The 27,914-nt window shown below is 45.4% G+C and overlaps 1 protein-coding gene across 1 annotated transcript in view; it reads left to right on the top strand.

Moving 5' to 3' along the window:
• Positions 1-27,914, top strand: part of LOC129829601 (protein kinase C zeta type-like) — a gene marked incomplete at its 5' end in the record, with an annotated part of 87,821 nt that overhangs the window by 47,993 nt on the left and 11,914 nt on the right. The window contains 7 exons of the mRNA XM_055891386.1: positions 1,211-1,297; positions 5,487-5,622; positions 5,865-5,952; positions 6,160-6,279; positions 9,315-9,394; positions 12,039-12,128; positions 27,032-27,147. Of these exons, the coding sequence (XP_055747361.1) occupies positions 1,211-1,297; positions 5,487-5,622; positions 5,865-5,952; positions 6,160-6,279; positions 9,315-9,394; positions 12,039-12,128; positions 27,032-27,147 (717 nt within the window). The remainder of the gene's footprint in view (positions 1-1,210; positions 1,298-5,486; positions 5,623-5,864; positions 5,953-6,159; positions 6,280-9,314; positions 9,395-12,038; positions 12,129-27,031; positions 27,148-27,914) is intronic.

Here is a 27,914-nt window from a genome sequence, read left to right as displayed (position 1 = left end):
AAGCAAAAGACTCAGTACAGGTTCCAACATGTTGCTTTTTACATTGAGAATGTGTTCTAAACAGAGGTGGGAAAAGTACTCAATAGTCATACTGTAGTAAAAGTAAAGATACTTGAGTTGTTTTCTATTAAGGTAAAAGTCCCCCAGTAAAATACTACTTGAGTAAAAGTCTAAAAGTATTTGGTTTTAAATATACTTAAGTATCAAAAGTAAATGGAATTGCTAAAATGTAATTAAGTATAAAAAATATAAATAATTTCAACTTCCTAATATTAAGCAAACCAGAGAGCACAATTTACATTTTTATTGACAGATAGCCAGGTGCACACTCCAACACTCAGACATCATTTACAAACGAAGCATGTGTGTTTAGTGAGTCCTCCAGGTCAGAGGCAGGTAGGGATGACCAGGGATGTTCTCTTGATAAGTGCGTGAATTGGACAATGTTCCTGTCCAAGCATTTGAAATGTAACCAGTACTTTTCGGTGTCAGGGAAAATGTAAGGAGTAAAAAGTAACTTATTTCCTTTAGGAATGTAGTGAAGTAAAAGTAAAAGTTGCCAAAAATCTAAATAGTAAAGGAAAGTACAGATTTCCCCAAAAATGACTTAAGTAGTACTTTAAAGTATTTTTTACTTAAGTACTTTACACCACTGGTTCTGAATGACATGCTGTGGCTAAATAAAGGTAACATTTCTCTGTAGCTGTCCCACTGGTCTTGGAACTAGGCAACTTAATCGCTCACCATTAGACCTCTGTTCATTTTCAGTGTGAAGTAAAAAACTATGGAGCTGTGGCTTCTGTGAATAGTGATGCATTCAGTGACAGACTTCTCATTGTAACTTTATGTACACTTGTAGTCAATTACTGGTAGGCCATGAGAGTGTTTACCATCAGACCATGAACCATGACCTGTAAAACCAAACAGGCTTTTTTTTTACTGGGGGTTTTTAGAGCAAAAATGATTTTGGGGAAGAAAAAAAATTAACCAATTTCACGAAGACATTGATTGTTACGAAGAACTTAAGCTAAGATACATTATAATTGAATTGGCATCCGTGCAGCCTCCCCTTGTACAATGACAATACTTGACTATTGTTTGGGAAAATGGCAATCTTGGTACAAGGACCACTCAGGATACATTCAACCTTCAGACACTCTCCCAAGACAGTTTCCCAATCTCTTCTCCTTCCCTGTTCTTCCGATTCTAGGTTATTTCTCGTGATCGAGTACGTCAACGGAGGGGATCTGATGTTTCATATGCAACGGCAACGGAAACTACCAGAAGAACATGCGAGGTAAACAGACATTCTACTCCAGTTCCTCCGGTACTTCAACAGCATACGGACAGAACCCGTCAATCAACCCTTAAACATGGCTCTCTGCCATTTCCCCTATAAACGTATCCATTTGTTTTGAGGAGGACGAGGCCCTATTAGAATCCCAACATGAAAGGCACATGGGTGAAGTGGATGAAGTTGGCGGTATCACCGTATAGTCAAGTCCCAATCTCTGTCCGTAGCCACCGTCCTCCCTCTCCCTCACGGTCTCTCCCGTCCACTCTCTCCCTCACTGTCTCTCCCCTACTCCCCTATTGCACAAGTGAGGGACAAGGAAAGGCCGAGCCATTTCTTGAAATAGCCTCGTTGAAGCTGTACGATGACACACAGGCAGGCAGCCCTCATAATTGGGCTCGTTTGCTTAGTACAGAGAGTGCTGTTCAAGGAGAGTGACAAACTGGCCTGGAACAGAAACAGCCTGTGATTGGTAGATTCTTACTATTTTGGGGCGGCTGGTGCAAAACCACTTTGATTGACCTTACTATATCTCTCCTGTGCTCTTCTTATTTTTCTTCCGGAGAAAGCTACTCTCCGCTTGACAGTCTGTTAGCGTTTCCGCGGAAGGGCAAGTCAAACCAAATTCTCCTGACGTGGTCTTTTGAAGAAAAAAAACATCATTACATCGGCAAAACATAATTAGCGCTCATAATTCATTGTGCCTGTCTACGTAGTTTCTCTGAGTGCGCTGGTGATAAACTTGGATCAAAGGCAGGATGATTTAGAGAGGCAAGGGCCCCCACTGGCACTCCATCTGTATGCAGTGGGCCCCGGCCCCGTCCATGCACAGCGGCATGGTTATCACCGATAATGATGGTACATATTCATGAGGCGTGCTCTGAGAGGTCGCTGGGTTGGTTCCCCTGAGGGGACGGTGGTGGAGCTGTCAGGATGAAGTGCACAACACCGCTCAGTGAGGCACTGCTCTCTCTCTCTCTCTCTCTCTCTCTCTCTCTCTCTCTCTCTCTCTCTCTCTCTCTCTCTCTCTCTCTCTCTCCCTCTCTCTCTCTCTCTCTCTCTCTCCCTCTCTCTCTCTCTCTTTGTGCCCTGTATCTCTCTCTCCGTTTCTCTCTCTCCCTGTGCCCTGTATCTCTCTCTCCCTTTCTCTCTCTCTTTCTGTGTGCCCTGTCTCTATCTCTTTCTGTCTGCCTTGTCTCTATCTCTCTCTCTGTGTGCCCTCTCACTCTCTTGTCTCTCTCTGTCTCTGTGCCCTCTCTCTCTCTGTCTGTCTCTGTGCCCTCTCTCTCTCTGTCTGTCTCTGTGCCCTCTCTCTCTCTGTCTCTGTGCCCTCTCTCTCTCTGTCTGTCTCTGTGCCCTCTCTCTGTCTCTGTGCTCTCTTTCTCTCGCTCTCTTTCTCTCGCTCTCCCCAATCCACAAAAGTGGAGACAAATTTGACCTGTGGAATTACCATGGAATGTGTTTCAGAAGCAATTTCAGAAAAATCTTCTGCAGTATATTCAACAGCAGACTACTTTTCTCAGTGAAACAATGTCCTGAGTAAATGTCAAATAGGCTTTTTGCCAAAATACTGTTCGACAGACCACGTATACACCCTGCACACATTTATTGACATACAAACAAAACAAAAGATAAGTCTTCTCATGCTTTGTTGATTTAAAAAAAGCTTTTGAATCAATTTGGCACCAGGGTCTGCTATACAAATTGATGGGGGGAAGCATATGACATAATGTCAATGTACACAAACAACAAGTGCGCAATTAAAATTGGCAATAAACACACAGATTTCTTTCCTCAGAGCTGTGGGGTGAAACAGGGATGCAGCTTGAGCCCCACCCTCTTCAACATATACAATATCAATGAATTGGCGAGGGCACTAGAACACTCTGCGGCACCCGACCTCCCCATACTGGACTCGCATGGAGAAGAGTCCCCTCAGCCAACTGGTTCTGGGGCTCTGTTCACTAACAGAACCCACAGAGCCCCAGAACACAAACACATTTCGACCCATCCAAATTATGAGAAGGAAAAAGATAACTAATTGACACACTGGAAAGAATCAACCAAAAAACAGAGCACATTGGAACGCTATTTGGCCCTAAACAGAGAGTACACAGTGTCAGAATACCTGACCACTGTGACTAACCCTAAATTAAGAAAATCCTTGACTATTGTAATGGTTTTGACTTGAGGTTATTATTTGTAGGGGTGCCAGGTAGGTGGTACCTACCAGAGAAAATATTGATTTCTCCTTTTGCTGTGGGAGGAAATGAGTCCCGTCTGGTCCGTCAAGTCTACACCAATACAAAGGACTCATGTAAAAGTCAGGATGGACATACACTTTTCATAAACCCTTAAAACATTGGAAAGAACTTCAAAACAACTGTATTCTTTTGCGTGGGTTGTACTACCAACATAAATTATCACACACACATAACAATATAACAAATAATGAGCTCTGGTTCCTCCCGAAATGTCCTGTACCTCGGGCCTAAAGATTCCAGCCCGGTAAAGGAGTTCAGGGAACTCAAGTGACCTTAGTCACGCAATGTTTGTCCGTTCATACAAGTGTAGCGTAAACCCAGTATCAAATCATACAATCAAAATATCAACTCTTTTACCACGCAACCCAGAAGAGTATCAAATCTCAGTAAGTCTTCAACTACAACTGATCACATAAATCATCATGGTACACATCACACCAAAACAAATGAAATACCGTATACAAAAAGTTTGTAGTCAGTCGGTCAGTCAGACAATCCAATCCGCCAACAGATCTCCAGCGGAGAAAAGCCACGAAGAAGAACAGAGATGTGTCATCCAACGGAAGCAAAGAGTGGATCCGATCCTGGGTAAACTAGCTATTAGGCTACAAAGCACACTTTTAAATACAACAAAACAAACGGAATAGAGAAGCTTCGGAACTGAGGGTACACATCCTCATTCACGTCTCCATCACAACCTCACTTTTGCGTAGCTGAGGCTGGCTATTTAATTGGGAATTAAAGGGGAAGCACTGAGACGGTTCAGACAAATTCAGGGCCATCACACTATGTACAGACTCAGTGAGCATAGCCTTGCTGTTGAGAGAGGCCACCGTAGGCAGACCTGCATCTCGAGAGATGACAAGCTATGTGCACACTGCCCACAAAAGGAGGTGGAAACTTAGCTGCACTTTCTAACCTTCTGCGAAATGTATGACCATTTTAGAGACACATATTTCTCTCAAATTACACAGTTCCACAAAGAATTTGAAAACAAATGAAACATTGATAAACTCCCATATCTGTTAGGCGAAATAACAGAGTGGGCAATCACAGCAGCAAGGGGCCCGTTGCCATGAGAAAAGGGCAACTAGTGGAGCACAAACAACATAGTAAATACAAGCTATATTTGTATGTTTATTTATTTTCCCTTTCATACTTCAACTACTTACACATTGTTACAACATAGCCAATAATATAGCATTTCAAATGTCTATATTCTTTTAACTTTTGTGAGTGATATGTTCACTAATGTTTCCCTTGTTTATTTCCCTGTTGTTTATTGTCTCTTCCATTTGCTTTGGCAATGTAAACATATGTTTCCTATGCCAATAAAGCCCTTTGAATGTAATTGAATTGAGAGAGAGAGAGAGAGAGAGAGAGAGAGAGAGAGAGAGAGAGAGAGAGCAAAGACGGAGAGAGAGTGAGACGGAGAGAGTGTGAGAGAGAGCACATAGGGAGCGGGAGGGAGAGAGAGAGGGAGAGAGAGAGAGAGAGCACATAGGGAGCGGGAGAGAGAGAGAGAGAGAGAGAGAGAGAGAGAGAGAGAGAGAGCACATAGGGAGTGGGAGAGAGAGAGAGAGAGGGAGAGAGAGAGAGAGAGAGAGAGAGAGAGAGGGAGAGCCCCCCCATGGGGAAAAATAAGGCTCTAGTGCACCAGAGAAATCAACACCATGTAACCCACCGTCTCTCCATGCCAAATGTTAGACAGAGAATATAAGAAAAGAATCACCTATTCATTAGAAACTACTTCCTGTATAAAAATATACATTCTACCGTATATGTTGGCTTCAGGATGGTTTCTACGTGGTTGAAGGTCAGAACCGAACTGTACATTTGGACAAACTAAGTCACGAAGTCTGTGGGCTGGGAACTCTCTGAAGAAGGAAAAGCATGTCTGAATTAATCCTTACTTCTTCTTTTTTCAGATTCTATGCTGCTGAAATTTGTATCGCTCTGAATTTCCTGCACGAAAATGGAATCATCTACCGAGATTTGAAACTAGACAACGTCCTCTTGGATCACGAGGGACACATCAAGCTCACAGACTACGGGATGTGCAAGGTGAGACACTCAGAACTACTGTACAGTGTACTGTTATAGTACTGCTGAGCTGTTACTGCTGAAGGACTTGTCATTCACTATGTACAACACACGAGGTATCGAAGTCTCACACTTTTTCTTCTTTTCTCTTTCTTGTCTTTCTCTCGCTCTCTTTCCTACCATCGTTCTCTGTTATCGTCCCTGTATCTCTCCATCTTTAACTCTCTCCTCTCTCCTCCTCCTCCATCTCTCTCCTCTATCAGGAGGGCATCAGACCTGGAGACACCACCAGTACATTCTGTGGAACCCCCAACTACATCGGCCCTGAGATCCTCAGAGGGGAAGACTATGGTAGGTCCCTCTCGTCAACAACACACACATGGAGGGAACGGGGAGAACATGAGCTCTGGGAATTTACCTTTGAGACTGTTTAACTCATAACAATAACAAAAAAACAACAGGTGAAAAGAATGAACAGATCTCTCTCTCTCATTACCAAACCATTTCTGTCATTACCATACTGTAGCTGAATCTAACCAAGATGGCGTCTCTCTCCAGGGTTCAGTGTTGACTGGTGGGCGTTAGGCGTGCTTATGTTTGAGATGATGGCCGGAAGGTCCCCTTTCGACATCATCACCGACAATCCTGACATGAATACCGAGGAGTACCTCTTCCAAGGTGAGAGAGCCCTCTACTACAGTTTGGAGTGGATTCATGACAGCGCTCCTTACCTAATGTCACACAGTGCTTCACTTTGTTAAGTGTGACATCCACTACTACTACTACTATATGTAGCACCCACCTGGGTGTTGTATGGGGGCCTTGTTGTGTCAAAAACAACACATTCTCTGATCACATTGGCTACTCACTCCTCCACTCAAAGGGCATGATTATTTAGGATAGCAGTACTACATATGTCTTTAAATGTCTTACTATTTATATCTGGAAATATGTATTTTGGTGCTCCAAACCGCCTCAGACAACACACAAACACACCACACGTCTCTCAATACAGTTCTTATTTATTTATTATGTATTTTGTGTTCAAATCGATAAAGATTTGCACGCAAAAAATAAGTATGAGACATTCGGACAGCTAGAGCAATACCACAGGAGAGCCAATTGCTTCTTGTATGACACATTTGTAGGCTATCAGACGTGTTTCGCCATTTAAATGTAATTGATTGAATGGGGATGCCGTTCTGGTTATTTTATTTGTATGTGTTATACTGTACTACAACCCTGTTGGAGCAAACATTCCTCCATACCTCCCCCAGTCTCCACCGTACCCACCCATTGCAGCTTGGGCATGAGCACTGAAACCCACCGGCATCTGCCAACCCTTTGGTCTTCCTCACGCCCCCACAGGGCAAGCAGCATGCTCCTGGATGCCACCTCGCTAGCGGAAACCGGCCCCTCTATCCGTAGGGGGTGACCAGCCTTATGTCACCACCCTGACCAGTGCCAACCTCACCCTGGGCAACCCTGGCACACATGCCAACCCCCAGAACCATAGACTGACATACAGAGTGTAGGGTTGGCATGGTGGTATCCAAAGGTCCAGGACAATCAGGTTCTTGCGGTTAGGTTCTAAGCCCGTGAGAGTGTTTGTGTCATGGAACATTTGGTGCCAACCTGGTGGGGGATAGTATTTGGCCAAGCTCTGTCTGTCTGTCTGTCTGTGTGTCTGTCTGTGTGTCTGTCTGTCTGTCTGTCTGTCTGTCTGCCTGTCTGTCTTTCCATCCATACTATGCTATCTACTATCTACCATACTCTACCGCTCCCCAACCCTTCCTTCTGTTGACCACTAAACACATCACCATCAGTGTTCCTAACCCAGGCCCCGGGCCAAAGCTCCCTCCAGCCCCAGATATTGGCCCCAGAAATTTGCCATTGGCCCCATAAATCTGTCATTGTGCCCTTGAGCAAGCCAGGTAACCTCCCACAACAACAGCTCCCCTGGTGCCCAATGTGGCCCCAGAAATCTGCCATTGTGCCCTTGAGCAAGCCAGGTAACCCCCCACAACAACAGCTACCCGGGCACCCAATGTGGCCCCAGAAATCTGCCATTGTGCCCTTGAGCAAGGCAGGTAACCCCCCCACAACAGCTCCCCTGGTGCCCAATGTGGCCCCAGAAATCTGCCATTGTGCCCTTGAGCAAGGCAGGTAACCCCCCACAACAGCTCCCCTGGTGCCCAATGTGGCCCCAGAAATCTGCCATTGTGCCCTTGAGCAAGGCAGGTAACCCCCCACAACAGCTCCCCTGGTGCCCAATGTGGCCCCAGAAATCTGCCATTGTGCCCTTGAGCAAGGCAGGTAACCCCCCACAACAGCTCCCCTGGTGCCCAATGTGGCCCCAGAAATCTGCCATTGTGCCCTTGAGCAAGGCAGGTAACCCCCCACAACAGCTCCCCTGGTGCACAATGTGACAGCCCCTCACACTTATCCGTTTCAGAGGGGTTAATAGCTGGGTTAATAGCAGAAGTCAAGTTTTGATTAAACAATAACAATACATGTAAATGTAATCATTTACCCTAACCCCGGGGTGCCAACACCATTACAAATGGCACTTCCCTATCTAGTGCACTACTTTTGACCAGAGTCCTGGTCAAAAGTAGTGCACTAGATATGGACTAGGGTGTCATTTGGTACACAGCCAGAGACTGATCCAGTTAACATTTCATTAGGACTCAGCGTAAACAAACAGATCAGAGAGGGCTGGCCCGGGCATTTAGGAAGAAGAGGAGGATAAACAACTCTCTACTCTTCCATCTGTAATCTGTTCATCAGAGAGCCAGGGAAGTTAAACTGCTTTGCGTCTGCCTTGTCTGCTCCTAGACATGTTAAGGTTTGTTATGAATGTGAGGGGGGGGGGGGATTTTTTAGGTCAATCAAGGATTTACTTGACCCCACTTGTACACTTCTCTTTATGGCTTTAAGAAACTCCATGTAGGCCAGGCCTACACCAATCCCATTAAATAGGTTTTATATGTGGGTAGGAATGAACATGTGCACAGCTCAGGAGGAAGGAGAGATTATAGGGACGTACCCAGAGTGTCAGTGGCTCCAACTAACCAACAAGGTCAGCTGTTACACAATACCACTAAACTGTTTTCCACTGTGGAAAACAGAACTTGCTGTCCTTCAGTGGTGTGTTGAGCATGTGTGCCGCTTGTCTCAAGGCAGCACGTGACTGAAGCAGTCGCAGAGCACCCTCCTCCTCCCCCTTTCCACGCCCTCGCTCCTACGCAGCAGACACAGGCACCCACGGGCACCCACGGGCAGGCCAGATGGTGAATCACCAATTGTTTGCCTCCCTCCCTCTGCAGGATTGTCCTCACTCTCTCTGTCTCATACACTCTCTCTCTCTCTCTCTCTCTCTCTCTCTCTCTCTCTCTCTCTCTCTCTCTCTCTCTCTTCCTCTTCCTCTCTATCTTCCTCTTCCTCTCTGTCTCATACATTCTCTCTCTTCCTCTCTCTCTTCCTCTCTCTCTTCCTCTTCCTCTCTGTCTCATACATTCTCTCTCTCTCTCTTCCTCTCTCTCTCTGCCTCTTCCTCTCTCTCTCTTCCTCTTCCCCTCTCTCTCTCTCTTCCTCTTCCTCTCTGTCTCATACATTCTCTCTCTCTCTCTCTTTTCCTCTCTCTCTCTCTTCTTCTTCCTCTCTCTCTCTCTCTTTCACGTTCATTCTCTCTCTCTGTCTTCTCCACACAGTTATTCTGGAAAAAACGATTCGCATCCCAAGGTCCCTGTCGGTAAAGGCTGCCAGCGTGCTGAAGGGCTTTTTAAACAAGGTGAGAGAAGAACACCGTAGTGTTCACCAAGTGCGTCCAATAAAGCGTCTCCCTCCCCCTCGGTGAAAACAGCGTGTGAAGAACCGTGTTCAAGACACCATTAGGACAGCACCATGACAGCCACTCTGTGAAGGCCACAGCCATTTGGCTGAGAGACAGAGTGTGTGTGTGTGTATGGATGTTTTTACGTGTGTATACAGTGCCTTCAAGAAAGTATTCACACCCCTTGACTTCTTTCACATTTTGTTGTGTTACAGCTTGAATTTAAGATAGATTACATTTAGATTTTGTGTCTGATCTACACACAATATCCCATAATGTCATTTTGTGTAGTTCGTTGACAAAAACAATCTAATTAAAACCATTTTAATCCCACTTTGTAACACAACGAAATGTTGAAAAAGTCAAGGAGTGTGAATACTTTCTTAAAGGCACTGCGTGTGTGTGTGTGTACGTATATGTGTGTGTGTGTGTGTGTGCGTGTGTACGTATGTGTGTATGTGTACGTGTGTGTGTGTGTGTGTGTGTGTGTGTGTGTGTGTGTGTGTGTGTGTGTGTGTGCGTGTGTACGTGCGGCCACGTGTGTGTGTTGCTCATAGTGTTTCTACGTGTTTGAGTGTATCATCCCTGATATACATGGCTATGGTAAGACACTATAGTGGGGGAGTGAAAGGTCATGGGTCTCACCTTTAAGCTGATATAAAACAGGTCCATTTAACCATTACCAGTTAGTATTACAATTATTGTACTGATGAAAATACCACATCCCCACTGTTGGGAGTCAGCAGGTGGGTGGTGGTTTGTCCACATGACATATGTAGAGGGGCTGATGAAATACACTGGGGGGGGGGGGGGGGCTAATACAGTGGGAAGAAAAAGTATCTGAACCGTTTAGAATTACCTTCTGCATAAATTGGTCATAATATTTTATCGGATCTTGATCTAAGTCACAACAATAGACAAATACAGTCTGCTTAAACTAATAACACACAAACAACTATCATTTTTCATGTCTTTATTGAACACACCGTGTAAACATTCACAGTGCAGGTTGGAAAAAGTATGTGAACCCTTGGATTTAATAACAGGTTGACCCTCCTTTGGCAGCAATAACCTCAACCAAACGCGTTCTGTAGTTGCAGATCAGACCTGCACAACGGGCAGGAGGAATTTTGGACCATTCCTCTTTACGAAACTGTTTCAGTTCCACAATATTCTTGGGATGTCTGGTGTGACCTGCTCTCTTGAGGTCATTCCACAGCATGTCAATCGGGTTGAGGTCAGGACTGACTGGGCCACTCCAGAAGGCGTATTTTCTTCTGTTCAAGCCATTCTGTTGATTTACTTCTGTCCTTTGGGTTGTTGTTCTGTTGCATCAACTAACTTCTGTTGAGTTTCAATTTACGGACTGCTAGCCTTACATTCTCCTGCAAAATGTCTTGATGAACTTGGGAATTCATTTTTCCGTCGATGATAGCAAGCTGTCCAGGCCCTGAGGCAGCAAAGCAGCCCCAAACCATGATGCTCCCTCCACCATACTTTCCAGTGGGAATGAGGTTTTGATGTTGGTGTGCTGTGCCTTTTTTTCTCCACACATAGTGTTGTGTGTTCCTTCCAAACATCATCTGTCCACAGAATATTTTGCCAGTAGCGCTGTGGAACATCCAGGTGCTCTTTTGCGAACTTCAGACATGCAGCAATGTTCTTTTTGGACAGCAGTGGCTTCTTCCGTGGTGTCCTCCCATAAACATAATTCTTGTTTTGTATTTTACGTATTGTAGACTCGTCAACAGAGATGTTAGCATCTTCCAGAGATTTCTGTAAGCCTTTAGCTGACACTCTAGGATTCTTCTTAACCTCATTGAGAATTCTGCGCTGTGCTCTTGCAGTCACATTTGCAGGACGGCCACTCCTAGAGAGAGTAGCAACAGTGCTGAAATGTCTCCATTTATAGACAATTTGTCTTACCGTGGACTTTTAGAGGTACTTTTGTAACACTTTCCAGCTTCATGCAAGGCAAAAATTCTTAATCTTAGGTCTTCTGAGATCTCTTTAGTTCGAGGTAGGGTTCACTTCAGGCAATGCTTCTTGTGAATAGCAAACTCAAATTTTGATTTTTTTTATTGGGCAGGGCAGCTCTAACCAACATCTCCAATCTCGTCTCGTTGATTTGACCCCAGGTTAGTTGACTCCTGACTCCAATTAGCTTTTGGAGAAGTCATTAGCCTTGGGGTTCACATACCTTCTCCAACCTACACTGTGAATGTTTAAATAATGTAATCAATATAGACAATAAAAATACAATAATTTGTGTGTTATTAGTTTAAGCACACTGTGTTTGTCTATTGTTGTGGCTTAGATGAAGATCAGATCACATTTTATGTCAAATTTATGCAGAAATCCAGGTGATTCCAAAGGGTTCATATAATTTTACATCTCTACATTATACCAAGATCACATTGCTGTAAATTGCTGTAATTGATTTCCAACAACGTGCTTCTTTCTGCCTCGGCACTGCTTGCTCTTTGGGGTTTTAGGCTGGGTATCTGTAAACCGCTTTGTGACAATTGCTTCTGTTAAAATCGGTTTATATTTCAATGAGCACACAAACTCTTGATTCTACTAATTTCTCTCCACCTAACAGGACCCCAAAGAGCGTCTGGGTTGCCAGGTCCAAACGGGCTTCGCTGACATCAAGTCGCACACGTTTTTCCGCAGTATAGACTGGGACCAGGTAAGCCTCCAATCATATCTACTTAAACAGCGTAGAAGAATAAATGTGAATAAACCCATCTTGGTCGGTCAGTATCACCTGTGGGAACCCATCTTGGTCGGTCAGTATCACCTGTGGGAACCCCTCTTGGTCAGTCAGATGGTCAGCATGTTACTTTGATTCCCATTATGTCTATTTTGCATTACGTCATGCTGAAATGATGCTGCAATGATGCTAGAATGATGCTGTAATGATGGGTATGCTATCCTTTACATCAGCAATATCTCATGCAAATGGTACCAAAGATACTTGCATGCTGACTGCAGGAAAGTTCAACAGAGCTGTTGCCAGAGAATTTAATGTTCATTTCTCTACCGTAAGCCGCTTCCAATATCTTTTTAGAGAATTTGGCAGTACGTCCAATCGGTCTCACAACCGCAGGTCACATGTAACCACGCCAGCCCAGGTCCTCCACATCTGGGCCTAACTCCCCAGTGGGTGGGCCTGGCTCACAAGTGGGTGGGCCTATGCCCTCTCAGGCCCACCCATGGCTGCGCCCCTGCCCAGTCATGTGAAATCCATCGATTAGGGCCTAATTTATTTATTTAAATTGACTGATTTCTCAGTAAACTGTAACTCAGTCAAACCGTTGAAATTGTTGCATGTTGCGTTTATATTTTTGTTCAGTATTGAGCGGTTGAAACAATATTTACTCTTATTGCTAATGGTTAGTTACAGCTCAAGACATTTTCGATGGCCTGACTTTGTTAACTTCGACAACTAGGAAGTTTCCCGTCAGATTCCTTCCAAGTCATTTCCCTCAGCAATCAGCCCAATGTAATTAGTGTATTTACTAGTTAACCAGGGCCCCTTAGGGAGCTAAATGAAGGGAACACTCAGAGAAACAGGGTGTCAGACCACTGCTGTGTAGAATTGACTGCTTCCTCTTTGTAGGACCACCACAAAGTTCATTCTAAATGACCAACATACACCGTTCAACAGCAACTCTCTCTGTGTGTGTGTGTGTGTGTGTGTGTGTGTGTGTGTGTGTGTGTGTGTGTGTGTGTGTGTGTGTGTGTGTGTGTGTGTGTGTGTGTGTGTGTGTGTGTCTGTGTGTGTGTCTGTGTGTGTGTGTGTGTGTGTGTCTGTGTCTGTGTCTGTGTCTGTGTCTGTGTCTGTGTCTGTGTCTGTGTCTGTGTCTGTGTCTGTGTCTGTGTGTCTGTGTGTGTGTGTGTGTGTGTGTGTGTGTGTGTGTGTGTGTGTGTGTGTGTGTCTGTGTGTGTCTGTGTGTGTTGAGGGGAGGTTGTTTAATTGATTTGAAAGCATCATGGAAGTAGGAGCGAGGTCAATGTTTAGCGGCTTCCGTATGTCTTCAGTAATTACAGTGAGGTACCAACAGTATTAGGACAGGGACACCTTTGTTGTTGTTTTGTCTCTGTACTCCAGCACTTAGGACTGGAAATCATACAATGACTAGGAGGTCAAAGTGCAGACGGTCAGCTTTAATTTGAGTGCATTTTCAAAGTTACAGATGCATAAATATAATTTCCTCCGGAAAATGCTAACCGGAAAATGCTAACTACAAGCTCTATAGTGGTAATATAGAGCTTGTAGAGTCACAAGCTTGATGTAATCATTGCGTTTCAAGGATTCCCTAAAATGGGGGGGGGGGGGCTATGTATAAAAAGTGCTAGAATTTCTAAACGGTTCACTTCATAGTAATTATATCATTTCAAATCCTAAGCGCTGGAGTACAGAGCCCCCACCCCCCCACAAACAAAAAATAATGTCACTGTCCAAATATTTGCTCATACACAGTGACCTGGACAGGATTCAGTTTTTCAGCACATTATTACATTACATATTACATTACATTATTATTACATTATCAGTCTATCCTGTATATTCAACACAAATGACAGGAAATGCCTTGTTCACAACCGTACCTCCTTTTCTGTGACATGCGTTTGGCAATATCAGTTGTCAATAGAATATGTCAGTCAACAGCATCTCAGGAGGTCATGTTTACGACTCTGTAACCATGGATATAATTACGTTAAAAAAACATTCTCAGGAAAAGCAGTAGAACTAGATTTATAGTCAACTGGTCTCTGTTACGATCATGTTTAGATGAGACCAAGACATCATGGGAAAGATGTTATCTTCTGGTTGTTATCTGGTCAGATTACAATTATTTCGAGTTTCTAAAAAAACGTTGACAAACGTCTTTATACAAACAGTAAAAACAACCTGATCAAGCATATAAAAGATGTCACAATGGCATCACTGTAACATGTTTTGTCTGCTGGTTTAGTCACTTCTACCTCCTGACTATGACCAGCCATTGTAAGAATATTCTAAGATAAATACACAACGCAGAGGACTAAAGGTCAAGAGGGAATTAACAATCAATGGAAATAGTTGTTTTTCAGTTCAACATCTGTTTAGAATCTGTGGAGGTGTTCCAGTCTGGGAATCATAGTTACACGTGGCAAGTTCTCATTGGTCCAAATTGTCTATACATTGATCCTGCAACGGAATACTTGGTATTTGGCCATTGGACCAATTTTACTGCAAGAAATTCTAATTGGTCAGCTACAGGCTAGGCTTGGGTATAAACGACATCCTGTCTCTTTGTTCAGTGGAGAAAACACTGAGGACAGGGGAGAATAAACATTGACCATCTACTTTCCAGCATAAAAACTATGATTTGTTCTCTTTGAATAAATATATTTTTCTTCACGTGATTTGTTTTGTGGTCTGTGTTATTGAAGAATAAATTGAACTGCTAAGACCAATCAGATACACTCTGCAAAGGTGGATTGCCTTATGGGTAGATATGAGGGAACATCTTAATGGAATGAAGTGCAGCCTATGTCCATAACATAAGTGTCCCTGCTCAGTGCCAAGCTGAGCACTGTAACGTCAGAGGCGACGCTGCCAGCCAATCCTGTGGGAGGATCAGAACCCAGTAACCAGCTGCAGTATCGTGGCTCTTACCAGAGATACAGTGGAGCATCATAACCCCCTGCAAGATGATTAGAGGCAGGCAGTGATTAGATAACTGGTCGAGACAGACAAACAGATACCCTGATGTGATTTCTCTTTCCTACATAGACTAAAGTCTACAGTGGAACACAACGTCCATGCCCCAAAATAATGATGTCAAAGATACAAAGCCGTGGGTAAGCCTCTCTTGGCCCATAGTAGGCTTTGGTGATATACCTTTAGTACCGTTTATACCGTGGTATTTCTGAATACAGAGGTATGATTATCATTCGATTTTATTTGGAGGCCCTCCGCCATTCCCCCAAATAAAATCGAATGATTTTATGGGTGCTCCCCAGCGAACGTGCTGGACTGCTATGCCACAGTTAAGTATAACTATAAGAAATCTAAGATGTGTCAAATAAATAATATCCAGGTCAGGGCTCCAACTATGCTTTTGGTTTGCTAGCTACAGTTGAAGTCGGAAGTTTACATACACTTAGGTTGGAGTCATTAAAACTCATTTTTCAACCACTCCACAAATTTCCTGTTAACCGACTTGCCAAAACTATAGTTTGTTAGGACATCTACTTTGTGCATGACACAAGTCATTTTTCCAACAATTGTTTACAGACAGATTATTTCACTTATAATTCACTGTATCACAATTCCAGTGGGTCGGAAGTTTACATACACTAAGTTGACAGGTGCCTTTAAACAGGTTGGAAAATTCCAGAAAATGATGTCATTGCTTTAGGAACTTCTGATAGGCTGGTTGACATCATTTGAGACAATTGGAGGTCTACTTGTGGATGTATTTCAAGGCCTACCTTCAAACTCAGTGGCTCTTTGCTCGACATCATGGGAAAATCAGTCAAGACCTCAGAAAAAAAAATTGTAGACCTCCACAAGTCTGGTTCATCCTTGGGAGCAATTTCCAAATGCCTATAGGTACCACGTTCATCTGCACAAACAATAGTACGCAAGTATAAACACCATTGGACCACACAGCCGTCATACCGCTCAGGAAGGAGACGCGTTCTGTCTCCTAGAGATGAACGCACTTTGGTGTGAAAAGTGCAAATCAATCCCAGAACAACACAAGGACCTTGTGAAGATGCTGGAGGAAACAGGTACAAAAGGATCTTTATCCACAATAAAACAAGTCCTATATCGACATAACCTGAAAGGCCGCTCAGCAAGGAAGAAGCCAATGCTCCAAAACCGCCATAAAAAAGCCAGACTACGGTTTGTAACTGCACATGGGGACAAAGATTGTACTTTTGGAGAAATTTCTTCTGGTCTGATGAAACAAAAATAGAACTGTTTGGCCATAATGACCATCGTTATGTTTGGAGGAAAAAGGGGGAGGCTTGCAAGCCGAAGAACACCATCCCAACCGTGAAGCACGGGGGTGGCAGCATCATGTTGTGGGGGTGCTTTGCTGCAGGAGGGACTGGTGCACTTCAGAAAATAGATGGCATCATAAGGGAGGAAAATTATGTGGATATATTGAAGCAACATCTCAAGACATCAGTCAGGAAGTTAAAGCTTGGTCGCAAAAACCATATCAATATGAATCACAACACAGGCTCCTAAGGGAGCGCCGGCTTTCCCTCTGAAGCAGTGACACCTTTGAATATCATTTACCTCATGCTCTTTTATTATTTGTTGTGTGTTTTAACCCATCTTCCTGCCAGAGAGAGAGAGACAGCTGTCAACTTGATGCTTTTTATTTGCAGATGTTGAGAGGCAAGCCATGTTCTTCAGTCACAATAGTGTCTTAGCGTTTGCCGTCACATGTTGCCATCTAGAAACAACATTGCAGACCGTTCTAGAGTGTCGAAACAGAGAGTGGTTCAGAATGCAGACTGTTCTAGAATGTGTAGTACCAGAGAGTGGTTCTGAATACAGACAGTTCAGAGTGTAGCACCAGAGAGTGGTTCAGAATGCAGACTGTTCCAGAGTGTAGCACCAGAGAGAGTGGTTCAGAATGCAGACTGTTCAGAGTGTAGCACCAGAGAGAGTGGTTCAGAATGCAGACTGTTCAGAGTGTAGCACCAGAGAGTGGTTCAGAATGCAGACTGTTCCAGAGTGTAGCACCAGAGAGAGTGGTTCAGAATGCAGACTGTTCAGAGTGTAGCACCAGAGAGTGGTTCAGAATGCAGACTGTTCCAGAGTGTAGCACCAGAGAGAGTGGTTCTGAATGCAGACTGTTCAGAGTGTAGCACCAGAGAGAGTGGTTCTGAATGCAGACTGTTCAGAGTGTAGTGCCAGAGAGAGTGGTTCAGAATGCAGACTGTTCCAGAGTGTAGTGCCAGAGATTGGTTCAGAATGCAGACTGTTCAGAGTGTAGCACCAGAGAGAGTGGTTCAGAATGCAGACTGTTCAGAGTGTAGCGCCAGAGAGAGTGGTTCAGAATGCAGACTGTTCAGAGTGTAGCACCAGAGAGAGTGGTTCAGAATGCAGACTGATCCAGAGTGTAGCACCAGAGAGAGTGGTTCAGAATGCAGACTGTTCAGAGTGTAGCACCAGAGAGTGGTTCAGAATGCAGACTGTTCAGAGTGTAGCACCAGAGAGTGGTTCAGAATGCAGACTGTTCCAGAGTGTAGCACCAGAGAGAGTGGTTCAGAATGCAGACTGTTCAGAGTGTAGCACCAGAGAGAGTGGTTCAGAATGCAGACTGTTCAGAGTGTAGCACCAGAGAGAGTGGTTCAGAATGCAGACTGTTCAGAGTGTAGCACCAGAGAGAGTGGTTCAGAATGCAGACTGTTCCAGAGTGTAGCACCAGAGAGAGTGGTTCAGAATCCAGACTGTTCAGAGTGTAGCACCAGAGAGAGTGGTTCAGAATGCAGACTGTTCAGAGTGTAGCACCAGAGAGTGGTTCAGAATGCAGACTGTTCAGAGTGTAGCACCAGAGATTGGTTCAGAATGCAGACTGTTCCAGAGTGTAGCACCAGAGAGAGTGGTTCAGAATGCAGACTGTTCAGAGTGTAGTGCCAGAGAGAGTGGTTCAGAATGCAGACTGTTCCAGAGTGTAGTGCCAGAGATTGGTTCAGAATGCAGACTGTTCAGAGTGTAGCACCAGAGAGAGTGGTTCAGAATGCAGACTGTTCAGAGTGTAGCACCAGAGAGAGTGGTTCAGAATGCAGACTGATCCAGTGTAGCACCAGAGAGAGTGGTTCAGAATGCAGACTGTTCAGAGTGTAGCACCAGAGAGAGTGGTTCAGAATAAAGGCTGTTCCAGAGTGTAGCACCAGAGAGAGTGGTTCAGAATGCAGACTTTTCAGAGTGTAGCACCAGAGAGAGTGGTTCAGAATGCAGACTGTTCTGGAGTGTAGCACCAGAGAGAGTGGTTCAGAATGCAGACTGATCCAGAGTTTAGCACCAGAGAGAGTGGTTCAGAATCCAGACTGTTCAGGGTGTAGCACCAGAGAGAGTGGTTCAGAATGCAGACTGTTCAGAGTGTAGCACCAGAGAGAGTGGTTCAGAATGCAGACTGATCCAGAGTGTAGCATCAGAGAGAGTGGTTCAGAATCCAGACTGTTCAGGGTGTAGCACCAGAGAGAGTGGTTCAGAATGCAGACTGTTCAGAGTGTAGCACCAGAGAGAGTGGTTCAGAATGCAGACTGATCCAGAGTTTAGCACCAGAGAGAGTGGTTCAGAATGCAGACTGTTCAGAGTGTAGCACCAGAGAGAGTGGTTCAGAATGCAGACTGTTCAGAGTGTAGCACCAGAGAGAGTGGTTCAGAATGCAGACTGTTCCAGAGTGTAGCACCAGAGAGAGTGGTTCAGAATCCAGACTGTTCAGAGTGTAGCACCAGAGAGAGTGGTTCAGAATGCAGACTGTTCAGAGTGTAGCACCAGAGAGTGGTTCAGAATGCAGACTGTTCAGAGTGTAGCACCAGAGATTGGTTCAGAATGCAGACTGTTCCAGAGTGTAGCACCAGAGAGAGTGGTTCAGAATGCAGACTGTTCAGAGTGTAGTGCCAGAGAGAGTGGTTCAGAATGCAGACTGTTCCAGAGTGTAGTGCCAGAGATTGGTTCAGAATGCAGACTGTTCAGAGTGTAGCACCAGAGAGAGTGGTTCAGAATGCAGACTGTTCAGAGTGTAGCACCAGAGAGAGTGGTTCAGAATGCAGACTGATCCAGAGTGTAGCACCAGAGAGAGTGGTTCAGAATGCAGACTGTTCAGAGTGTAGCACCAGAGAGAGTGGTTCAGAATAAAGGCTGTTCCAGAGTGTAGCACCAGAGAGAGTGGTTCAGAATGCAGACTTTTCAGAGTGTAGCACCAGAGAGAGTGGTTCAGAATGCAGACTGATCCAGAGTGTAGCACCAGAGAGATTGGTTCAGAATGCAGACTGTTCAGAGTGTAGCACCAGAGAGAGTGGTTCAGAATGCAGACTGTTCAGAGTGTAGCGCCAGAGAGAGTGGTAAAGAATGCAGACTGTTCAGAGTGTAGCACCAGAGAGAGTGGTTCAGAATGCAGACTGATCCAGAGTGTAGCACCAGAGAGAGTGGTTCAGAATGCAGACTGTTCAGAGTGTAGCACCAGAGAGTGGTTCAGAATGCAGACTGTTCAGAGTGTAGCACCAGAGAGAGTGGTTCAGAATGCAGACTGTTCCAGAGTGTAGCACCAGAGAGAGTGGTTCAGAATCCAGACTGTTCAGAGTGTAGCACCAGAGAGAGTGGTTCAGAATGCAGACTGTTCAGAGTGTAGCACCAGAGAGTGGTTCAGATTGCAGACTGTTCAGAGTGTAGCACCAGAGATTGGTTCAGAATGCAGACTGTTCCAGAGTGTAGCACCAGAGAGAGTGGTTCAGAATGCAGACTGTTCAGAGTGTAGTGCCAGAGAGAGTGGTTCAGAATGCAGACTGTTCCAGAGTGTAGTGCCAGAGATTGGTTCAGAATGCAGACTGTTCAGAGTGTAGCACCAGAGAGAGTGGTTCAGAATGCAGACTGTTCAGTGTAGCACCAGAGAGAGTGGTTCAGAATGCAGACTGATCCAGAGTGTAGCACCAGAGAGAGTGGTTCAGAATGCAGACTGTTCAGAGTGTAGCACCAGAGAGAGTGGTTCAGAATAAAGGCTGTTCCAGAGTGTAGCACCAGAGAGAGTGGTTCAGAATGCAGACTTTTCAGAGTGTAGCACCAGAGAGAGTGGTTCAGAATGCAGACTGTTCTGGAGTGTAGCACCAGAGAGAGTGGTTCAGAATGCAGACTGATCCAGAGTTTAGCACCAGAGAGAGTGGTTCAGAATCCAGACTGTTCAGGGTGTAGCACCAGAGAGAGTGGTTCAGAATGCAGACTGTTCAGAGTGTAGCACCAGAGAGAGTGGTTCAGAATGCAGACTGATCCAGAGTGTAGCATCAGAGAGAGTGGTTCAGAATCCAGACTGTTCAGGGTGTAGCACCAGAGAGAGTGGTTCAGAATGCAGACTGTTCAGAGTGTAGCACCAGAGAGAGTGGTTCAGAATGCAGACTGATCCAGAGTTTAGCACCAGAGAGAGTGGTTCAGAATGCAGACTGTTCAGAGTGTAGCACCAGAGAGAGTGGTTCAGAATGCAGACTGTTCAGAGTGTAGCACCAGAGAGAGTGGTTCAGAATGCAGACTGTTCCAGAGTGTAGCACCAGAGAGAGTGGTTCAGAATCCAGACTGTTCAGAGTGTAGCACCAGAGAGAGTGGTTCAGAATGCAGACTGTTCAGAGTGTAGCACCAGAGAGTGGTTCAGAATGCAGACTGTTCAGAGTGTAGCACCAGAGATTGGTTCAGAATGCAGACTGTTCAGAGTGTAGTGCCAGAGAGAGTGGTTCAGAATGCAGACTGTTCCAGAGTGTAGTGCCAGAGATTGGTTCAGAATGCAGACTGTTCAGAGTGTAGCACCAGAGAGAGTGGTTCAGAATGCAGACTGTTCAGAGTGTAGCACCAGAGAGAGTGGTTCAGAATGCAGACTGATCCAGAGTGTAGCACCAGAGAGAGTGGTTCAGAATGCAGACTGTTCAGAGTGTAGCACCAGAGAGAGTGGTTCAGAATAAAGGCTGTTCCAGAGTGTAGCACCAGAGAGAGTGGTTCAGAATAAAGGCTGTTCCAGAGTGTAGCACCAGAGAGAGTGGTTCAGAATGCAGACTTTTCAGAGTGTAGCACCAGAGAGAGTGGTTCAGAATGCAGACTGTTCTGGAGTGTAGCACCAGAGAGAGTGGTTCAGAATGCAGACTGATCCAGAGTTTACCACCAGAGAGAGTGGTTCAGAATCCAGACTGTTCAGGGTGTAGCACCAGAGAGAGTGGTTCAGAATGCAGACTGTTCAGAGTGTAGCACCAGAGAGAGTGGTTCAGAATGCAGACTGATCCAGAGTTTAGCACCAGAGAGAGTGGTTCAGAATGCAGACTGATCCAGAGTGTAGCACCAGAGAGAGTGGTTCAGAATGCAGACTGATCCAGAGTGTAGCACCAGAGAGAGTGGTTCAGAATGCAGACTGATCCAGTGTAGCACCAGAGAGAGTGGTTCTGAATGCAGACTGTTCAGAGTGTAGCACCAGAGAGAGTGGTTCAGAATGCAGACTGATCCAGAGTGTAGCACCAGAGAGAGTGGTTCAGAATGCAGACTGATCCAGAGTGTAGCACCAGAGAGAGTGGTTCAGAATGCAGACTGTTCAGAGTGTAGCACCAGAGAGAGTGGTTCAGAATGCAGACTGATCCAGAGTGTAGCACCAGAGAGAGTTGTTCAGAATGCAGACTGTTCAGAGTGTAGCACCAGAGAGAGTGGTTCAGAATAAAGGCTGTTCCAGAGTGTAGTGCCAGAGATTGGTTCAGAATGCAGACTGTTCAGAGTGTAGCACCAGAGAGAGTGGTTCAGAATGCAGACTGTTCAGAGTGTAGCACCAGAGAGAGTGGTTCAGAATGCAGACTGATCCAGAGTGTAGCACCAGAGAGAGTGGTTCAGAATGCAGACGGTTCAGAGTGTAGCACCAGAGAGAGTGGTTCAGAATAAAGGCTGTTCCAGAGTGTAGCACCAGAGAGAGTGGTTCAGAATGCAGACTTTTCAGAGTGTAGCACCAGAGAGAGTGGTTCAGAATGCAGACTGTTCTGGAGTGTAGCACCAGAGAGAGTGGTTCAGAATGCAGACTGATCCAGAGTTTAGCACCAGAGAGAGTGGTTCAGAATCCAGACTGTTCAGGGTGTAGCACCAGAGAGAGTGGTTCAGAATGCAGACTGTTCAGAGTGTAGCACCAGAGAGAGTGGTTCAGAATGCAGACTGATCCAGAGTGTAGCACCAGAGAGAGTGGTTCAGAATGCAGACTGTTCAGAGTGTAGCACCAGAGAGAGTGGTTCAGAATGCAGACTGATCCAGAGTGTAGCACCAGAGAGAGTGGTTCAGAATGCAGACTGATCCAGAGTGTAGCACCAGAGAGAGTGGTTCTGAATGCAGACTGTTCAGAGTGTAGCACCAGAGAGAGTGGTTCAGAATGCAGACTGATCCAGAGTGTAGCACCAGAGAGTGTGGTTCAGAATGCAGACTGATCCAGAGTGTAGCACCAGAGAGAGTGGTTCTGAATGCAGACTGTTCAGAGTGTAGCACCAGAGAGAGTGGTTCAGAATGCAGACTGATCCAGAGTGTAGTACCCGAGAGAGTGGTTCAGAATGCAGACTGATCCAGAGTGTAGCACCAGAGAGAGTGGTTCAGAATGCAGACTGATCCAGAGTGTAGCACCAGAGAGAGTGGTTCAGAATCCAGACTGTTCAGGGTGTAGTACAAGAGTGGTTCAGAATGCAGAGTGTTGCCATTTTCCTTCGTTGATAAATTAAGATGTAAATGCTATATCTATTAGCACTACCCATCTCTAGTCTTACAGTACAGTACCGCTGTTTTAAAGCCCTCTTTGCCCCATGCTCTTGATTGCTAATTAGTCCTGCCACATCAGCATCTGTGTTTTCACCATCATCCTGGCTGCTATGGCGATGAACCATATCAGCATCTCCTTGCCCCTCTGGAGTCCTCCCTGCCTCTGTATCACACACATACACACTTTGTCTTTGTCTCTCTCTTTCTCTCTCTGTCTCTCTCTCTTTCTATCTGTCTCTGTCTCTCTCTGTCTCTCTCTCTTTCTCTCTCTCTCTCTTTCAAATTCTAATTCAAACTCAAGCTGCTTCATTTGCGCGAAAAACATAGTGTCAATATTGCCAAACAATATACATTGTAATAAAATTATAAACAATAACAAATAATAATATAAAATGGTAGTAAATAATAAGTCAAAATGAAATACAAAAATAACAACAATATATGAGAAATGTAATAAATATAAAAAGCTAAACATGGAAAATGAAACTATAACTAACTTATAACTGTTATCTTCACCATTACATCAGTACTACAACTACCACCACAACGATCGTCATTACACTGCTATCATTACCATCACCCTACTACCCCCACCACTACTATCTATAATGATAAACAACAATTATAATAGAATTAACAATAATAGTAATACTAATAATAAGTAAGTTACTGTTTACTATGCAGATGTTATTATTCAGTGTCCCTCAGACTATGGCAGGCAAATACATATTTGTCTGCAAGAGTAGCCATTGCTCCTTCGCCCATGAGTATTTTTAGTTTTTCCTCTGGGTTTAATAAGTTAAAATTTGAAATAAATGTAGTCATTTCTGTGAATAAGGAATCTCTTGGTGAGGAATATTTATCACAGTAAAGGAGAAAGTGCATCTCTGTTTCTACATCCCCTGTCGTGCAGTGACCACATACACGCTCCTCTTTGGGTAGCCATGTCTTTTTATGTCTGCCGGTTTCTATTGCCAATCGGTGGTCACTCAGCCTGTACTTGGTAAGGATCTGTTTCTGCTTCGTATCTCTGACAGAGTAGAGATAATCAGTCAATTCATATTCTCTATTTAGGGTCAGATAGCAATTTAGTCGGCTTTGGGATTTTATTTCGTTTTTCCAATGTTGTAAAAATGAGTCCTTTGATTCTCTCTCTCTCTCTCTCTCTCTCTCTCTCTTGCTCTGTATCACACACATTCTCTCTCTCTCTCTCTCTCTCTCTCTCTCTCTCTCTCTCTCTCTCTCTCACACACACACACCCTCTCTCTCACACACACACACACACACACACACACACACACACACACACACACACACACACACACACACACACACACACACACACACACACACACACACACACACACACACACACACACACACACACACACACACACACACACACACACAGGATTCATAAAAAAGGAGGGCAGAACCAATCCAATCAACCTCCTCCATACAATACAAATCCAGGGAATGTTTCATCCATCCTGTCTATAGACAAAGCCCTTGAACAACGGTGACTAGCCAAGGCATAGAACATAGTGAATCCTTATTTCTTTGAGTTTGGTCCTACTGGTCATTGACAAGGAGCTGGCAAATTAAACTCTCTCCCCACCCACCCTCCTAGTCTCTCTCTGTCTCTCGCTCCCCATGTCTCTCCCTCCCTCTCTGTCTGTCTCCCCATTTCCCTTCTTCTGTGTCTGTCTCCCTCTGTGTCTGTCTCCCTCTGTGTCTGTCTCCCTCTGTGTCTGTCTCCCTCTGTGTCTGTCGCCCGCTGTTTCTGTCGCCTTGCTGTGTCTGTTGCCCTCTGTATCTGTCTCCCTCTGTATCTGTCACCCTCTGTGTCTCTCCCTCTCTGTTACTATCTCTCTCTCTGTTACTGTCTGTCTCCTTGACTGTCTCTCTCTGTGTGTCTGTCTCTCTCTGTGTGTCTGTCTCTCTCCGTGACTGTCTCTCTCTGTGACTGTCTCTCTCTGTGTGTCTGTCTCTCTCTGTATGTCTGTCTCTCTCTGTGTCTGTCTCTCTCTGTGTCTGTCTCTCTCTGTGTGTCTGTCTCTCTCTGTGTGTCTGTCTCTCTCTGTGTGTCTGTCTCTGCCTGTGTGTCTGTCTCTGTCTGTGTGTCTGTCTCTCTCTGTGACTGTCTCTCTCTGTGACTGTCTCTCTCTGTGACTGTCTCTCTATCTCCCTCTCCCCCCTCTCCCTGTCTGTCTCCCCTCTCCCCATTTAACTGTCTCTCTCCCCCTCTCCCCCCACTCCCTCTCCCTCTGTCTCTCTGTCTGACTGACTGGTTTACTCTCCCTCTGTCTCTCTGTCTGACTGACTGGTTTACTCTCCCCTCCACCTCTTTCTCTGTTTCTCTCCCCCTCTGTTTTTCTCTTCCTCTCTCCCTCCCTCCCTCCCTCAGCTCCTCAGGAAGCTAGGGTTTTTTATGCAGCAAAGTAAATCGCTAACGAGAAGGGTTTACTCTTTTTCTCCCTCCCTCTCTCTCGCTTACTTTTCTTGTTTATATGCCATCACAGGCCATGTCAGACAGTTCTGCTCCACATGTCAAGGAACTGGGCCACGTCCTCTCTGAGTAGGAGAGATCAGAGCCGAGTCCCCGTGGCCACTTCCTCTCTGAGTAGGAGAGATCACGTGGCCACTTCCTCTCTGAGTAGGAGAGATCAGAGCCGAGTCCCCGTGGCCACGTCCTCTCTGAGTAGGAGAGATCAGAGCCGAGGCCCCAGGGCCACTTCCTCTCTGAGTAGGAGAAAGCAGAGCCGAGGCCCCAGGGCCACTTCCTTTCTGAGTAGGAGAAAGCAGAGCCGAGGCCCCAGGGCCACTTCCTCTCTGAGTAGGAGAGATCAGAGCCGAGGCCCTGGGCCACTTCCTCTCTGAGTAGGAGAGATCAGAGCCGAGTCCCCGTGGCCACGTCCTCTCTGAGTAGGAGAAAGTAGAGCCGAGCCCCTGGGCCACTTCCTCTCTGAGTAGGAGAGATCAGAGCCGAGTCCCCGTGGCCACGTCCTCTCTGAGTAGGAGAGATCAGAGCCGAGTCCCCGTGGCCACTTCCTCTCTGAGTAGGAGAGATCAGAGCCAAGGCCCTGGGCCACTTCCTCTCTGAGTAGGAGAGATCAGAGCCGAGGCCCCAGGGCCACTTCCTCTCTGAGTAGGAGAGATCAGAGCCGAGGCCCCGGCCCGTCTGAGATCTACACGCTTCATTAATACCTCACAGGGCTCCTGCAGATTGCCAGCCAGTCAGCCAGCGAGCCAGCCAGCCTACATCAGAGAGATATAAGGGAGGGGAGGACCGTGGGAGAGAGGGGAGGGAAAGAGAGACCTGGATAGATAGAGAGAGAAGGGAGGGGGGGAAATAGAGAGCGAGAGGAAGAGATGGGGAATAGCAGGGAGAGGAAACGAAAGAGACAGAGAGAAGGAGGAAGAGAGAGAAAGAGAGGTGTTCTGTGCTGTTTGAAGCTCTTCCCACAAGTGCTTTGAACCAATAACAGTAATGATCCATAGCAGTTGCCTGAGAGCCAGCAGGGAAATCAAGAACCCAGAAATGCACACGTGCATGTGTGCACACGCACTAAGAAAACTGTAATTGAAAGCAAAGTGTGAGCTTTGTGAAGAAAAAAAAGAAAATACACATTTTGCTAAATAAAATACACATCAATCCATTTTAGTCTCACAATATCCATGTCCTCATAAGGAAAATACAGAAATTATATATTTACAACAACAAAAAATGGTTTTGAAAATCTGTCTCACCCTTCCTTCACCTGTCATAGTGTCCCCTGCTTTTCTCTGTGTGTCTCTACGCTGTCTTCCTGACCAAGGTGAGACATCTTGTTACACAGGTCAACCACTTTCTGGAGAAAAACTCATTCATATGTGGTTGATTATGACGATGACTGTTGAAATGCTTTTCCTGCCGGCATACGTATATTCAACATAGCCAGTAGACAGACATACAGAGCTACGTTTACAAAGGCACAGATGTGAAACGTGGAGGAGGGGACTACCTGACCTTGTCCCATGTTTTAGTCTTCCGTTGAAAAATGTTTTGCTACTTTCTGCACTTATGACAGTGTTGCTGTGTTTGTCTCCCCGTGCAGCTGGAGAAGAAACAGATGGCCCCGCCCTTCAAGCCCCAGATCACAGACGACTACGGCCTGGAGAACTTCGACACCCAGTTCACCAACGAACCAGTGCAGCTAACGCCAGACGATGAGTAAGTTCTTCCAAACAGACGCGACTAGCCTGACATACGAATAAATGTTTGATCAACACATGATTTGAAGTGTCATAGGCCTATAGATGAGATTCAACAAGCCATCCAACTAGTTGTGTAACCGTGTCTATATATTAAATGTCAGAGCGCCAATGTTATAGCTTACTGTACAAGTTGCTAGTGTTATAACTAGGGTTATAATAGCTTGATAACATAGATGGTTAGTGGATAGGGGAGGTACAGACTGGGAAACACCAGTTGAACTCTGGGAATGGTGATGGTTGGCCAGTATGGGGCACAAGACCAGTACATTCCAGTCTGTTTCCTTTTCTACCATAAGGGATTGGAGGATGAGACTGGGGGCGTGTCCAGAAATAATCCCTGACCCTTACTCCCTAGAGATGATTTGTTTTAAACAATATGGGGAAAATTCCCCCTATAGCCTATCAGAGGGAAAGGTTGAGCTATCACTGCATTGCTTAATCCTATCAGATCATCCCAGATATCCACAAGTGTCTAGGGGGTAGGCAATCGGGGTTGTTTCTGGACAGGGTCTATTCAGGGGTCTGCAACGTGTGGCTTTGGAGCCACATGCGGTTCTTTAACTGCCCCTTTGTGGCTCAATGGCGACCTATAATAGTAGTAGTGAAGATATTCAACAACCAGAGGGCAATGACCACCTCAGAGAGCAATGACCACCTCAGAGAGCATTGACCACCTCAGAGAGCATTGACCACCTCAGAGAGCATTGACCACCTCAGAGAGCA

The sequence above is a fragment of the Salvelinus fontinalis genome, chromosome 31 (genome assembly GCF_029448725.1).
Source record: "Salvelinus fontinalis isolate EN_2023a chromosome 31, ASM2944872v1, whole genome shotgun sequence".
Lineage (NCBI taxonomy): Eukaryota > Metazoa > Chordata > Actinopteri > Salmoniformes > Salmonidae > Salvelinus > Salvelinus fontinalis.
Note: the sequence above shows the minus strand (reverse complement) of the source record. Positions and strands in the feature narration are given on the sequence as shown.